This window comes from Phocoena phocoena, chromosome 8 (assembly GCF_963924675.1).
Source record: "Phocoena phocoena chromosome 8, mPhoPho1.1, whole genome shotgun sequence".
Lineage (NCBI taxonomy): Eukaryota > Metazoa > Chordata > Mammalia > Artiodactyla > Phocoenidae > Phocoena > Phocoena phocoena.
In genome coordinates, this window is record NC_089226.1 from 83,958,294 (window position 1) to 83,975,783 (window position 17,490).

The window sequence follows — 17,490 nt, forward strand, 5'->3', positions numbered from 1 at the left end:
TCCAGGTGTTCCTTGCTCCAAAATCTCTGCAGTTTAGCACTAAATTTTACTGCTCCAAATCTCTGAATCTATGTTCACTTTATTTCTTTGCTCACCCACAGTAGATGTGGTCAGGAAATGAGAATAACTCCTCTTATATAAATAACTCCTCTTAAATAGGCTGACACATTTTTTTCAAGCAATGAGAACCTGTCTTTTAAAACATGAGAAAATAATATAACCCAATTATAAGCAGAACACTTTTTTTTTTTTTTTTTTTGCGGTACACGCGCCTCTCACTGTTGTGGCCTCTCCTGTTGTGGAGCACAGGCTCTGGACGCGCAGGCTCAGCGGCCGTGGCTCACGGGCCCAGCCGCTCCGCGGCATGCGGGATCTTCCTGGACTGGGGCACGAACCCGTGTCCCCTGCATTGGCAGGCGGACTCTCAACCACTGCGCCACCAGGGAAGCCCAAGCATAACACTTTTAAAAGGTGCTAACGTTATTTTTCCCCCAAAAGGGAATACTGGTTAGTTTATTAAGTTATACATAGTAAGACATTAGATATATTTTGAGCACTAAGTTTTTCCTTTCAAGTCAGTGCACATAAGAAGAGAACCCTCAAAGAGACTAGTGCTTCTGGGGCTGAATTTAACACTATTTAAGGAAAGAAAACCTTAGCTAGGGGACATAGCTGTTAACATGGTGATTTGTAAAGCCTTAGATTTCTAATAGGGTCTGACTGTTTCAAGGAAAACATATTTTGTTTCTAGGTAACATTTCAAGTCTGATTATGAACAAATGCTACAAAATCGATCTGTAATGGGAAATACTGTTATGTCACAAAGCATTATTTATATGCTTAATGTGATTGAAAGCATTAATTGCTAGGAGCCAAAATCTGTCCAAGCAAAACATGAACACATATTTTGTACCTCTTGTCTCTTACTGTAGATTTTTGAACGAATTAGAGTGTAACAAAGATGTAGTTAGAAAATCTGCACACCTGAAGGTTTTCTTTACCCGCTTGGATTACTACTGTACTTGTTCCTTGTTAGCAAATGCAGGAGTCATATCTGCTCAGAAGTGCCCAGCAAACAACAGCTACATGCCTACTTGTTAGCAGCTCAGCAAAAACATTGTATGGCGTAAAGTGGTGAATGGCTGACTGGATTTTTAAAAAGTCTAGATTTATTTTGCCACCTTTGTAGTAAAATCTAGCTTCCTCCAAGTACATGCAACTAAAAATTTGGCTCTCTCTGTATTTTTTTTATTATTATTCTTTCTGTATTTTTTTTTAAGATTTTTTTTTTGATGTAGACAATTTTTAAAGTCTTTATTGAATTTGTTACAATATTGCTTCTGTTTTATGTTTTGGTTTTTGGGCCCCGAGGCATGTGGGATCTTAGCTCCCGGACCAGGGATCAAACCCGCACCTCCCACATTGGAAGGCAAAGTCGCAACCGCTGGACGGTCAGGGAAGTCCCTCTTTCTGTATTCTTAAAACAAGTTCATAGCTCTAGAACTTACCACTAAAAACCAATGAGTGTCATAACACCCACCACTTTGGCTCACATTCAAGTTTTTAAATTTTGAGCAGTGGGAAGATTGTGTCATCAGCACTTAAACTCATGAGATTTACATGAACTTGGAGCTATGTCCAAAAATCCATCTGCACTCTCAATTCTGGTCAGTTCCAGGGTCTGGGTCTGGGGAAACACTCAAACTGGATTTGAGGTAGTTATAAAGGTAAGGTAAGTAATGCACATGCAAGAACTGCAAGGACTGAGTTTTCCCTGATGACCTTCCTCAGGTGGTCAAATGCCAAAGGTAAGATAGATCAATGCCTGCCAACACCAGGCTGCTGGTTAGTGGTCTTGCCAAGATTTAGAATTCTTGTGTGAAGTGCTTTAAAACCTGAAAACTGATCTATCATTGGGTGAAACTGAATGGATTAAATGACAAAGGAATAGCTTTTTATTTTTTACAAATTTATTTTATTTATTTTTGGCTGTGTTGGGTCTTCGTTGCTACGTGTGGGCTTTTCTCTAGTTGCGGAGAACGGGGGTTACTCTTCATTGTAGTGCTCAGGCTTCTCATTGTGGTGGCTTCTCTTGTTGTGGAGCACAGGCTCTAGGCACACGGGCTCTAGGCGCACGGGCTTCAGTAGTTGTGGCTCGCGGGCTCTAGAGCGCAGGCTCAGTAGTTGCGGTGCACGGGCTTAGTTGCTCCGTGGCATGTGGGATCTTCCTGGACCAGGGCTCAAACCTGTGTCCCCTGCATTGGCAGGCGGATTCTTAATCACTGCGTCACCACGGAAGCCCAGGAATAGCTTTTAATGTTGTTTTTGTCACGGTCAGGATATTCCAAAGCTAGTTATATGTGGTAGGGATTTGGAATGTAATTCAAAAGCAGATCAAAGACTCTCTGCACATTCAAAAACATTCAGAGACCCAGCTGGGAAAGGTTATATTTTCAGAGGAGGAAACTGAGGCCCAGAGAAATTAAGCCTGTGCTTTTCCCTTTCTCAGGACTGAGGCAGAGGTTGGACTAGAACACCTTCGCCGACTCCAGATGTTCCCTTTAAAGCCTTAACGTTCTCATCTGAAAAATGGCCACAATAACTCTTACCTTGTAGAAGAGGAATAGGATGATTAAGGTAACGAACATAAAGCATTTTGTGTGGTCAGTGCTCAGGAAATGGTAACCATTTTTATTATTACACCAAAATAAGGTCCTTACGTATTTCAGCATCAAAGATTTTATTTGTGGTTCATTTTAGATTTCCACGTGTGGCATTAGTGACTGATGGAGGTTGTGGATTTATCAGAAAATTGTCAAAGGTGTTTGTTGTTTTAAATATATGAAAGTTTTGTGTTTTTTTTAAGGTTCACAACTTAAAAATAAAAGAGTTCACATGGTTATTAAGTATAAGAAGCTGAGGACATTTAATGACTCACATCAGATTAGCGGTCCTAAGCCACAGCAAGTATGTGGCCGTGCTGCTAAGATATTTGAGATAAGAAAGATGCCCGTAGAGAGCACGCCCAGGTGACTTGAGAGTCAGACCCACTCATTAGCTGAACGACTTCAGGCCAATTACTTCCACTCTGCAAGCCTCCTTTTCCTCTTCTGTAAAAGGAGGCAAGAGCAGCACCAGCCTGGCTGGGTGGTTGTGGGGGGCTCAGTGAGGCCCTGAGTGTGAAGCACTTTGCCCAGGCCTGACGCGAGGAGATGCTTGATCGGTGGAGCTAGGTGACTCTCATAAAGGGTAAAAAATACCCTCTCCTAAGGGTGAAAAGACATGCTAAGGAATAAGAAGAAACCATCTGGAGAATGAAATGTTGCCATTTGCAGCAACATGGATGGACCTAGAGAATATTATACTTAGCGAAGTAAGGCAGACAGAGAAAGACAAATATTATTTGGTATCACTTAATAGTGGAATCTAAAAAATAATACAGATGAATCTGTATACAAAACAGAAACAGACTCACAGACATAGAAGACAAACTTTTGGTTACCAAAGGGGAAAGGGAGGGGGTAGGGATAAATTAGGAGTATAGGATTAACAGATACAAACTACTCTACGTAAAATAGATAAGCGACAAGGATTTACTGTATAGCACCAGGAATTATATTCAATATCTTGTACTAACCTAAATGGAAAATAATCTGAAAAAATATGTATAACTGAATCACTTTGCTGTATGCCTAAAACTAACACAACATTGTAAATCAACTATACTTAAATTTAAAAAAAAATTGTTTAGAGGATCATCTACACTTTATTTTCTGGCAGGCGCGATTCCCATACAAACCTTCACACTGGAGCCGGGCTCATCAGCCACAGGAAGCCCCGCCGGAAGTCTTCAGGAAGGCCCACCGGCTTGCTGATGGCTGGATTCACAAAGACATGGACTGAAGACCCAGTGGTACAGGCCAAAGCGGCAAACTGCGCCAGCTTGGGGTGGCCAAAGAAAAAGCCATCACTGAGGTGCCGGAGATCAGTGGAAGGTGGCTCCTTGGTGGGCGTGGGGGGAAACAGAGCAAGGCGGTAATGCACGCTGGAATGACCAACTTTCTCCATGACCAACACAGCCACTGCGATCTGAGGAAAGCCGACCGGCGAGTGGAAGGTGCACTGATTGGTCACTATGAACCCCACCATGGGGGACATCAGCAAGCCCGTTTTCAGGCCGCAATATCTGGAAAGTTACATCACAATGCTTATTCTGTATATAACATTGTATATATTGTATACATTTAATATACTAACAGTTGTTATACATTGTATAACATTGTGTAACATTTGTTATACAATTGTATATACATTGTGTATACATTGTATAACATTTAATATACTAACAGTTCACAGATATGGTAAGTTCTCATTAAACATTGGCTATTATTATTATTGCATCCATCTTGTCCTCACTTCTCATGGTAAAAAATCAGGTACTTTTGTGTAAATGAAAGAGAATTATTGTGTCTCTTATATCGGCTACTAGATTGTAATCTCTTTAAGGACAAGGACTTTGTTTCTGAAGTTTGTTGACGAGAAATAAGGCTGTGCTTGAGATAAACGTGGAGGTTGAGCAGAATCGGAAATAAAATCATCGTATGCTGAGTTACAGTTTCTTCCCTCCGCTCCAAAGAGGCCTCCTTGTGATTTAAAAATTTTAATCACATTGTCTTATTGTCTTCTTTTTTTTTGAGAAAGTTAAGACTGAATGTGAGAATTCACTGTAAGGAAACAATTGTGGGTTGTACTAAGTTCGCCTATAAAGCTGCTCACTGAACCATGGTTCACAGAAACAAGCTACAAGTCTCCATCCAGGGAGGGCACCATGGGTGCCTGTGGCTGGCTACCTGAGCATCCACTGATGTCACCCATCATGATATTAGATACATTCATTTACTGACATGGAGATCTGTCCAGTGAAAAAGATCACATTACGGAACAGTGTGTACCATTCCATCCCGTTTGTTATTATAAGAATATACTGGTTTACGTCCTTATTGCTTAGAAAAAACTTTGAAAGGATAGCCTCCCAAATGGTTTCAGTAGTTATCTAGCAGTAGAATTTTGGATAATTTTTTTCTTCTTTTTGCCTCTATGAATTTTCCAGAATGAATATGATTTGCCTTTGAAATTAAAAAAACAAAGTGTTATATATATATTTATTTATTTTGCGGTACGTGGGCCTCTCACTGTTGTGGCCTCTCCCGTTGTGGAGCACAGGCTCCGGACACGCAGGCTCTGCAGCATGTGGGATCTTCCCGGACCGGGGCATGAACCCGTGTCCCCTACATCGGCAGGCAGACTCTCAACCACTGCGCCACCAGGGAAGCCCCAGTGTTATTTTTTTTTTTTTAAATGTCTGAATATGAATTTCATTAAAGCACTGGAGAGAGAAGCAGACTGGAGAAGCAAGGCTCCTTCTTCTGCCCGTTGGAATCCTGCCCCTGGCTGCCCTCCCTGAGAAGCCTCCCTCCTGAGCAAGTGAGAAGGAAAAGGGAACAGGAAAAGAAATCCCTGCTCTTCAGTGTGACTCCGAGATCCAGTGAGAACCAAATTCTCCCATTTTCATTTCCCATGCTTCTTTGCTGCAATTGCTTTCCTAGTTCTGCCAGCTTTTCCTCATTCTCTTAAGGCACTGACAGTAAAGACATAGTGCCTCTTCCCACCGGGAGTACAGTATGTCCTGAGCTCCCTGTAACTCTGAGCCAGGCCATGAGACCTTTAAATAATTAAAATGCAGGAGGACTTTTAAACAATGCCATCGATGAGCACCTGGTCACCAGGGCTGTGCTGGATCCTTTACATTTTGTATTCAGTCTTCAAAACCATCCTGCAAGGTAGGTCTTATTTTCCCCATTTTACAAGAAAGAAAGTAAAGCAGGGAGGCTGAATAAATTTTCCAAAGGCATGCATGCAGTAAGTGGTGGTCTAGGCCCAAACCTCAGGCTCTCTACAGACAAAGTTCACATTTTCTCCTTCATTCTGGCTTACTAGGTAAAGCCAAAATCTACATTTTAGTCCAGTGAAGGAACTGCATCTTCTTTAAGTGTTCCTGTGACTTTAAGAATTACATTTTCTTGGACTTCCCTGGAGGCGCAGTGGTTAAGAATCCACCTGCCAATGCAGGGGACACGGGTTCGAGCCCCGGCCCGGAAATACCCCACGTGCCACGGAGCAACTAAGCCGGTGCGCCACAACTACTGAGCCTGCGCTCTAGAGACCGCAAGCCACAATTACTGAAGCCCGTGAGCCTAGAGCCCGTGTGCCTAGAGCCTGTGCTCCGCAACAAGAGAAGCCACCACAATGAGAAGCCTGCGCACCGCAACGAAGATTAGCCCCCGCTCGCCACAGCCAGAGAAAGCCCATGCACAGCAACAAAGACCCAACGCAGCCAATAAATAAATAAATATATATATATATATTTTTTTTTATTTTAAAAAAAGCAAAGGTTAAAGTCAAAGAAACAGATCCAAGGTGGAGTCTGATTTAGCTCTTCCCTGTGCCAATCCAAGAGACAACACAAATCCCAGATGGCTGGAATGCAGACTGCCGGGGGAGGCTGGGGAGGAAGCAGGAGCCAGACTGGGGAGGGTCTTGGTAAGGAATTTGGGTTTTAGCTTGGGGCCCTGGGAAGCCACTGCAGGCAGGGGAGAGGCAAGATCAAATTTATTTAGTAAAACTGTTGCAGGAAAGGGGACCCCTTCCAGGCCCCAAAAATGGTCTCTTATCTAACACTTGGAAATGAATTGTCCGAGGAGACACACGTGCTGACAGAGCAAGAGACTTTATTGGGAAGGGGCCCCCAAGATGGAGAGCAGTAGTATAAGGGAACCCAGGAGAACTTCTCTGCCACGTGGCTCGCAGTCTCAGGTTCTATGGTGATGGGGTTAGTTGCCAGGTTGTCTCTGACGAAGCACTCTGACTCAGGGTGCTTCCTGGTGGCGCGCACATCACTCAGCCAAGATGGATTCCAGCGAGCAGGATTCTGGGAGGTTGGCAGGACATATGGACTGGAGTCTCCTCTCTCCTATTGACCTTTCCCAAATTCTTCCAATTGGTTGTTGACCTCCTGTTGTAAGATGACTCATGCAAGTGGTTACTATAGTGCCTGGCCAGGACAGGCAGTTTCAGTCAGTGGTTCCCCTAACAAAACTGCGGCTTCGAACTGAACAATGGGTTAGATGGAAACAATAATGTGTGCAGGAGAATAATTAGGTAACTACACAGTTCGGGCAGAAATGATGGTCTCTGGGACTAGAATGGTGACAGCAGAGATGGAGAAAACTAGATGGAATCAAGAGAGATTTTTCATAAGCTGTGATGATGAATCAGAATGAAGGAGACCAAAGAGCCCAGGGCCACACAGTCTAGATGACTTAATGATGAGATCATTTGTGGAAAGAGGAAACGGGGAGAAGAAGCTTGGGGTGAAGGTGAGGAAAGTGATGAGTGCTGCTTTGAACAGGTTGAGCTGAGGTGCCTGTGAGACCCGAAGAAGAGGTGCACAGTAGGGATAATAACACCCCTAGCTAAGATTTATTTAGCCCTGTACTACATGCGAGGCCTTCTGTTAAGTACACAAACTGGATTATCTATCAAGAGGCATCTGGATCTCTGGGGCTACTGCTCAGAAAGAGATTCGAGCTAGACACAGGAGTTGAGCTCAGATCTAACGTCAGGATCTAGGCAGTGAGGGCGAAGAGCTGAAGCCACTGGTGTAACACACTTGGTGCGGCAGGGCCAGGGGGAGCTGGAAAGCAAATGCCCAGTCTGACCCCGCACAAATTCAGACTTACAAAAAAATACTGGCATGGAAAAGAAAGGGCAAGCCCCAAATGGAGTCACTTGCCCCCTCAGACAGCAAACCAAGACTTAATTGCAGTTTCAATCCCTCCTAGAAACGCGACCTTTGAAACAGTCAATCTGAAACAATCTATGGGAACAAGGTTATCTGCCTGATAAAGACCCCTGCCATTCCCCTCCCCACAAAGAAGACAGTCTGGCCTGAAACACCCCTTTCTTTTCTCCTGCTAATACCTTCCTGACCCACCCTCCTTTCACCTATAAAAACCTTTCACTTTGTACAACTCCTCAGAGCACCCTTCTATTTAACTAGATGGGATGAATAAAACCAATTAGATCTTCAAATTTACTCAGTTGAATTTTGTTTTTTTAACACTGGTCAGACTAAGTAAAGCTCATGTGTGGCCTGCCTGGATTTGTCTTTCTGGTCCCCAGTTTGTGACCCCTCATAATTAAACCAGGGGACAGGGAGGGATGGCCTAAAAGAGGATATAGAAGAGGGTGAAATCAAGCCCAGAGTTTCAGCCTAACACGCAAAAAGCTGGCTTCGAATAAGCTCCCAACTGATATTTCTCAGGATGCAACAAGCGACTGATAAAGTGTCTGATTCTAATGCTGCCTAGTAATTAAGTGAGGTGAATGCCTATCTTCTATGCTTTCTTACACCTGGTTCAGTAAACTTTAGCATAAAGGGACGTTTGAGCTGGAAGACCCCTTGGGGCTCACTTCGTACAGGGGCTCTCCAACACTGGTGTGCGGATCAGAATCTCCTGGGGAACCTGCAGAATGTCCAGACGCCCAGGATCCTCCCAGACCCTCTGAATCAATGTACAAGGAGGGCCCCAGGCACCCTGATTTTAACAAGGTCCCAGGTACTTCTGATACACACACCTAGCATAGGAGTTGTTCCTCTGGGTCTACCCTCTCAGGTAAGGAAACAGCCCAGAGAGATGAAGTAAGTTGCTCACCTGCACGCGGCTAGAGAGGGGCAGGGTCTGTCCACACTCTGCTGGTCACTCCAGCCCTTTCCATTAACCTCCCCATCCCCAAACTCAGGCCCAGCCCAGGCTTGGAGATCAGTGGGTCTCTGGGGCATTCACAACTCAGAATCAGATCTGCAGTGTTCATGATCTCACCCTGATTTTGTACCCAACTCCAACAACTGGGTTTGGTCTCATCTTACTCCCACTCCCCAAGCTCCTTCCTTGGGTCTGTTACTATGTTCTGCCTTGACCCCAGGGCTGAGGCCCTGCCTTGGTGCCTCCCCACCCCTGGATGCCTCTGGAGCAGGAGGCGTGCACACAAGAGGGACACAGTGCCTCTGGGTCAGTGTGAGGAGACAGTCCTGTTGCATTCTGAGGTCTGGAGAGAAGTGCCTGTCAGATGGTAGGAGGCCAGGGGGCATATGGCACAAATACACCTTTCAGAGGGGTGAGGCTATTTTTGTCACTTGCTATAAATAGCATACGATGGGCCATGGCTTGTGGTCAGTTACATGGCATGCCAAGGCAGGATTCTGGCAGGAAATCCATCCCCACACTACCTGAAACTAAGAATAAGCACAAGCTGGGCGGCATGACCCCATGACTGTGCAGAGTCCTCGGGGAGCATCACATGAGCAGCTGAAGGGGAACTCAGGCCTTGAGAGTCTGCTCAGGCCTTGAGAGTCTGCACCCTGCCTGGGTGGTGTTAGGAGGTTATGCGGTTACAAGGAGAAATACATAAACATTTAGAAGTACAGACCTGGGGAGAAAACGCCTTAAATGTGAGCATGTATAAAGTTAAAAGATTAAGATGATGAAACTAACACTTAGGAATATACCCTGTGTATCTTTATATAAATAATTTATTGGGCTTCCCTGGTGGTGCAGTGGTTGAGAGTCCGCCTGCCGATGCAGGGGACACGGGTTCGTGCCCCGGTCCGGGAAGACCCCACATGCCGCAGAGCGGCTGGGCCCGTGAGCCATGGCCTCTGAGCCTGCGCGTCCGGAGCCTGTGCTCCGCAACGGGAGAGGCCACAACAGTGAGAGGCCCGTGTACAGCAAAAAAAAAAAATTTATCTTCAGTCAAGCCTCTTTGGATATTGCCTTTGCAGAATGATTTTGGTCTATAAGGGCTAATTGAAGTTAATTGTATGCAAGTCCCCATGCCATTTCTGTTGACCTTGGCCTGCAATATAAAATACTGGTTAAGAGCTAAAGTCATTAGACCTGGGTTTGAATCATGGCCCCGATGCTGTTGGACTTCAGTGAGTCACTCAACATCCTAGAGCCTCAGTTTTTCTCAGCTCTAAAATGAAGACAGTAGCACAGACATGATAGGATTTTTGTGACAATTAAATAAGGCAATGCATATCTCATACGTCTGGGCTGATTTGGGCAACTTAAAGATTTTCGTTGTTATTTTTGTTTTTTAAGCTTTTTGAACTGTTTTGGTCTCTAGCGGTAGAACCTTACATTTGTCTTTGGGCCAAACATTTCCTTTATGTGGGGAAGACCCCTTGTGTCAAAACCCTGGTAGCCAACTGGGGTGTGGATATGGTGATCTCACAGGGGGACTACTGACAAGGCCACTCTGTTGTTCCTTCAAGTGGTTTCGAGACACTGGGACATGAGAATCAGGTGAGTAGAGCACGAGGGAAAGGACAGGATGGATGAGGCGTGGCACTTTAGGGCCTTCCAGGAAGAGCTGAGAGATGCTTTGAAGGGGAGAGAGGACGGGTGCAGCAGTTGAGCCAGAGTAAGTTTGAGCCAATGTAATTTGCATAGTAAATGATTACAGAATTTAATGATTGCCGCATTGTCATAACAGACAAGAATGTACTCAAGAGGTACAATGGAAGTCGCTTGGTCCCTTTGTGGCAATGATGCAATCGTACCAATTTGTGGAGCTAATCCTTCTCAACAGAAAATGGTAAATCAACCTAGACCTCACCTTAAGTTTTACCGACTTAACCAATCACTGGGTTTGGTGCCGGTGATACGGCAGTGATGGATTCTCTTCCTTGGCAGAGCTTACACTTAATCAAAGAGAGACCATGAGGAATACATCAATACAAACTGAGGGGAAGTGCTCTGCAGGAGACGGACATGGTTGTGTGAGACGCTATAACAGAGGAGCTTGACACAGATGGAGGCAGGTGGGAGTATAGAGCTTCTGAGGAACTGAAGGGAGGCCAGTGAGGCCCTGTGGCTGGACCACAGAAAAGGAGAGAAGAATGGTAGTGGATGAGACAGGATAGAAAGACTGGACCCAGTCCTGTACAAATTGGATTTTAGCCTAACAGAATGGGAAGCTGCTGTGGAGGTTTAAAGAGGAGAGAGAGTCATGATCGTGTTTGCATTTCAAGATTAGCCCTGTAGGGAATGGACTGGTGAAGGCAAGAGTGGATGTAGAGGTACCAGTTAGGAAACTACAGAGAACTGGATTTGGTGGCAGTAGTGGGATGAAAGCTCGTGGCTCCAGAGATGTTTAAGGAGGGGCTCAAAGGAATGATACCTGGGCCTTTCCTGGCTGACTGGCTTCCACCTCTCACAAAGGTCAGTGTTTGACAGTAACAGTACCTACAGCAAAAACAGGGGCCTCTATCATCCTTCTAGTCTTTGAGGCTATGATGAAATGGGTTCCTCACTGTAACACTGCACTCTCCAGGTCGATTTCTACCTCAGGTACCTATTGTAGTACCATTTGCGTCTCCCCCACCTAAATGTAAGCAGCTCAAGAAAAGGCACTGTTGCTCTATCCATTTTTATTTCTTGACATCCAGCATAGAGCCTGGCCCAGAACAGAACCAAGAGTTGTTTGAAGAACTAAACATGATACTAGGAAAGGGATGACTATTTTTGTAAAGAATTATAGCAGTTCAGTGCAGAAATGGCTCTTGGAAATCACCCAAGTCAGTATCTCCCTATCCAGAGTCCAAGCCAGTCAGCTAGTAAAGGCACAAGTACCTCCTTAAACACCTCTGGAGCCACGAGCTTTCATCCCACTACTGCCACCAAACCCAGTTCTCAGTAGTTTCCTAACTGGTACCTCTGCATCCTCAGTTACCTATCACTTGGCAAGGCTATACCTGTGGTCTTGTCTCACTTTCTCTCTGAGTATAACCTTAAGTCTAGGTTTTTCACATAGTTAAGGAAGATTATTCCAAACCCAAAGGAAATGACTACATAGACAAATGAATTTATTTGCAAACTTTTAAGCTGTTTTGCTCCTGAAAGGGATCGGAGGTAATTAAGATAAAAATAGGAAGAAATATTTTCTGACCACTTCACATTTTGAACAACCATGACCCGAAGAATACTGAAATTTTCCTTTGGTTAGTTTCATGTTGCTTTTAAGCATGTTTTGGCTTTATTTTAAAGGACAAATGATATCATAAGTAATAAGAAAGATTTGTTAGAACTAGAGTAAGATATGAGATTGAATAAATAAACAAGGCTTTACCTCATGCTATGTTTACTTGCCACTTGGCAATATTTTTTTAAAAAATGAAATCTATATATAAACTCGGTTGCCTATCCCCAAACATAAGAAGCTAATATTATGAGCTGGCAATAGGTCACATTAGGAAAATGCCCAGACACAGCTGCCTGAAGATCATCGCTACTGCAATTTTCAAAGTGCCTGCATTGAGTCTCTAAACTCAGCAAAACTAATGAAAATCATCTGCTGTCAGAGTGGAACAATTTCTTCATAACACTGTTCTCCCAGGAAGTTCATTCTGGTAAATCAGTGTCAAGATGACAAGAAAGTCCAACATATCTCAAGAGGCACAATATATAACAAGCAAAAATCTTTAAATCCGTGCTCAGAGACTGAATATTAAAGGGTCTGATGAAGAACTCAAGACCCAGAAATGAAGGATATGAAACAAATTCATTAAAACATTTTGAATAAAAATAAGAAGACCATGACATGATACTCAATTCACAGGAAAACACCATCTTAAAGGGTAAATGTGGTAGATGATGATCTGATTTTTTTGGACATCCAGAAGTAGAGTCAACCATGAGCGACGGCCCTGAGAGAGTGGATTAGGGGGACACACATTAATGATATCACAACTGCTGTGCTTTTTGTCTTTGTTGTAGTCGCTCTCTGAGTGAGAGAGTTCAAAGAAAGCATCTTTGAAAAGTGACTATTAGATCTTTCAGGCCCTTGCCTGAAATTCCTCGCCAGGAATGCGGCAATCGTTCCTGGGCCTGCTGAGAAAAAGGGAGAACTGAAGTTAAGGAGGGTGCTTATTCATTCCATGAGGTCCTTAAAATCCAACATCCTCCAATTAGTTATGGAAAAGTCCAGGAGCCTGTGAGGAGCAGCAGTTAAAAACCTATTTTAAATTGACCAGGGAGCAGAAAACACTTAAACACGTGGAGAACAGTTTAGAATACCAAATACACCAGCAACAACTCTCTGAGGGCTTTCCATCTAGAGAAAGCAAAGTTGGAGAAGACAGAGGATGGAAGATACGGAGTTTTTTCTTTTTCTTTAATTCACCACAGTGTGATTTTGGAAGCTGAAAGGACTTGGAGCTTCTGCCGCAGAAAGAGGCTACCAAAGAATGCAGGTACCCAGCTTAGAGGGTTCCCAATCAGTCCACGCACTTGGGTGGCTTTAAGGCTTTTTTGTCACTTGTTTCTTCATGATTTTTAAATAATTTTTATTACATAATTAATGCACGCACATTGTAGAAAAAGTAGAAAATATAGATAAACAAAAATAGAAAATTTTTAATTTCCCTTTATTCCATAATTCAGAGATAACCAAAATTAACATTTCGGTATACATCTTTTCAAACTGTTTTTCAGAAAAGGAGATCTTTGTTTTGTTCTGAATAAAGCAGATCATACTGCAATTTGCTTGCTTCAATCAATTATATATTATGAATTTGTTTCTATGTTAATAAATATATTTTTAATGACTGTCAAATATACCCTTGTATGGATGTAACGACATTTATTGAATCAACCCCAAGGCAATTTAAAAACTTTTTTGTTTTGGGCTTCCCTGGTGGCGCAGTGGTTGAGAGACCGCCTGCCGATGCAGGGGACACGGGTTCGTGCCCCGGTCCGGGAAGATCCCACATGCCGCGAAGAGGCTGGGCCCGTGAGCCATGGCCGCTGAGCCTGCGCGTCCGGAGCCTGTGCTCCACAACGGGAGAGGCCCGCGTACTGCCAAAAAAAAAAGAAAACTTTTTTGTTTTGAAACACTTTCAAACTTACAGAAAAGTTTGCAAGAACAGTACATAGGACTCCTCATGTCTTTTATACAGAGTCATCCATTCTTAACATTTCGCCACATGTGCTTTACCATTAATGTTTATTACTTCTGAACTATCTGAGAGTAGGTTGTACATGTCATGCCACTTTGCCCTAAATATTTCAGTGTGTGTTTCCTAAAAACAAGGATAGTCTCGTCCATAACCACAGGACAGTTATCAAATTCAGGAGATTTAACAATGGTCTTAGCAATCTACAGTTTATATTCCAACTTTCCCAGTTGTTCTAATAAGGTGCTTTACTTAATAAAAAGAAGAAACTTCTTTTTCCTGGTGCAGGATCTAATTCAGGATCATGTATTACACTTAGTCGTCATAGCTTTTCAGTCACCTTTCAATCTGGAACAGTCCGTCAGTCTGTCTTTATCTTTTACGACATGGATATTTTTCTGATGAATACAGGCCAGTTACTGCATATCAAGACCCTTAATTTGGGTCCGTCGATGGCTCCTTATGGTTGGATTGATGTTGTGCATTTTTGCTAGAATGCTGCATAAATGCTTTTCAGGCCATCACCTCCAGAGGCACAAGATGTCCATTTGTCCTTATTGGTGATGTTAATTTTGATCACTTCATTAAAGTATTTATTGCCTAGTTTTTCTATTATATAGTTTACCCCTTTGTCTACTTTTTAAATTGTGGTAAAATACACACAGCACAAAATTTACCATTTTAGCCATTTTTAAAAGTGTATAGTTCAGTGGCAGTAAGTACATTCATATTCTTGTGCATCTCCCCTCTAGTGTTTATTTTTCCTTTGCGGTACACGGGCCCCTCACTGTTGTGGCCTCTCCCGTCGCGGAGCACAGGCTCCAGATGCGCAGGCTCAGCGGCCATGGTTCATGGGCCCAGCCGCTCCGCGTCACGTGGGATCTTCCGGGACCGGGGCATGAACCCGCGTCTCCTGCATCGGCAGGCGGACTCTCAACCACTGCGCCACCAGGGAAGCCCAACAGTTCCATTTCTTGAACTGCTTACATTTAGATGCGGGAGACGCAAATGGTACTTACAGTGCAATGTGGAAAAGCAACGTGACACTCTGGGCATGGAGGTGGCCCAGAGTACAGTGGAAATGCAGGGAAGGAGCACATCTCACAGCCAGAGTCAAGAGTCATGGAGGTGAACAATGGCAAGGATGTGTGTGTACATGTGTGCATGCGTGTGTGTGTGTGTGTGTGTGCGCAAGTGGGCAGACTAGAGGGGAGGCAGGGCCCGAGCATGGAGGGCTTGACCTAAAGCTTGGACTTGATCCTGCAGATGAGACAGTGTCAGCAGAAGATAACATGACTGACAAGGTTTGATGGATCAGCCGGGAGGCAGCAGAGAGGCTGGGTCTGAGGGCAGCAAGCCTGGAAGCAGCAGATCAGTTGGTAGGATCACTGCAATGAGCCTGGTGAGAAAGGAAGAGTCTGGCCTGACCAGGACAGTGGGAGTCGGAGTTGTGAGGAGATAACAGATTCGAGAAATACCTAAGAGGTGCCTGGGCGTGATGATGATGATGGAGGAATTCAGGTTGACTTCCATGTTTTCAACTTTCCAGAGAAGGAAAAATTATGAACAATATTACTTATCTCAAGTTGATCTCTTTAACCATCCTGTCAGAGAGATAGGGCCAATCACTATTATTCCCATTGTACAGATTAGTAAACTGAGATACAGAAAGTCAAAGTGACACAACTATGCAATGATACAGCAGAGATACCAAGCTCATCCTAGCGCATGTACTAATGGATGATATAAAATTATTCATAATGCTGGAAGTAGAGAACCATATGCAAAAGATGAACTTGGATCCATACCTCATATCCATATCATATCCATATCCATACATCATATACAAAATTTAACTAAAAACTAATTATAAATCAAAATTTAAGAGTTAAAACTTAAAAACCATAACAGAAGAAAACATAGGAGAAAATCTTACTGGTTTGCAGTTTAGCAGATTTTCTTAAATAGGACACAAAAAGTATAAGCTATCAAGAAAAAAAAATCAATAAACTGTACTTCACCAAACTTTTGCACTTGAAAACCCACTATTACAAAAATGAAAAGGCGAGCAACAGACTGGGAGAAAATATTAGACAAACCTATCCAAAAAAGGACTTGGATCTAGAATATATAAAGTACACTTACAAGTCAATAATAAGAAGACACACAACAAAATTTTAAAATGTGCAAAATATCTGAATAGATACTTCACCAAAGAAGACATATGAGTGGCATAAGAATAAGAAAAGATGTGCAATATCATTAGTCATTAGGGAAATGATAATTAAGACCACAATGAGATACCCATTGCACACCACCTTGAATGGCTAAAATGAAAAAGATGGACTATATCAAGTGTTGACAGTAATATGGAGGATGGATTGGAGTTCTCATACACTGCTGATGGGAATGGAAAATGGTATAGCTGCTTGGAAAAATACTTTGCCAGTTTCCTGATGAAAAGGCAAAAATACACCTACCATATGACATAGCCACTCCATTCTTAGGTAATTACCCAAGAGAAATAAAAGCATGTCTACACAAAGGCCCATACATGAATATTCACAGCAGTTTTATTTGCAATAGCTGGAAACAGACCAACTGTTGGCCCACAAGTCCACAAAGTGTGGTACCTTCATACTACAGAATACTACTCATCAATAAAAAGAAATGAATACACAACAACATGGATGAAGTAACTCAAAGTAATTATGATGAGTGAAAGAAGTCAGACCAAAACAAAAGTACATACTGTATGATTCCACTTACATACATTTCCAGAAAATGCAAACTAATCTAGTGAAAGAAAGTAGGTAAATGGTTACCTAGGGATGGGGGGTGGGGAGCTTTGGGAAGAGGGATTGCAAAGGGAGCGCCAGGGAACTTTGGGTGATGTTCCTTTTCTTGACTGAGGTGATGATTTCACAAGTGTGCAAATATGCCAAAACTCATCAAATTGTGCACTTTAAATACGTGCAGCTTGAAAAAGATCACATAATGGAGAGAAGTATGCCAATATCTTAGCAATAGCAAATATACTAATATCTAAATAAAATCAGTCTCTGATTATGGGATGGTGGGCTTATTAACAATGATCCTTTTCAGAATTTTCCAAACTGTCCAAAATGAGCAGGTTATACTACTTAAATCAAAAAAGCTACTTTGGGGACTTCCCTGGTGGCACAGTGGTTAAGAATCCACCTACCGGGCTTTCCTGGTGGTGCAGTGGTTGAAAGTCTGCCAATGCAGGGGACATGGGTTTGAACCCTGGTCTGGGAAGACCCCACATGCCGCGGAGCAACTAGGCCTGTGAGCCACAACTACTGAGCCTGCGCTCTGGAGCCTGCGAGCCACAACTACTGAGCCTGTGCGTCTGGAGCCTGTGCTCCGCAACAAGAGAGGCCGCAACAGTG

The 17,490-nt window shown here is 43.3% G+C and overlaps 1 protein-coding gene across 1 annotated transcript in view; it reads right to left on the reverse strand.

Annotated features, from left to right (window-relative positions):
* Positions 1-3,801: 3,801 nt before the first annotated feature.
* Positions 3,802-17,490, reverse strand: part of LOC136126991 (uncharacterized) — a 141,188-nt gene continuing 127,499 nt past the window's right edge. Inside the window, exon 3 of the mRNA XM_065882425.1 lies at positions 3,802-4,186. Within this exon, the coding sequence (XP_065738497.1) occupies positions 3,802-4,186 (385 nt within the window). The remainder of the gene's footprint in view (positions 4,187-17,490) is intronic.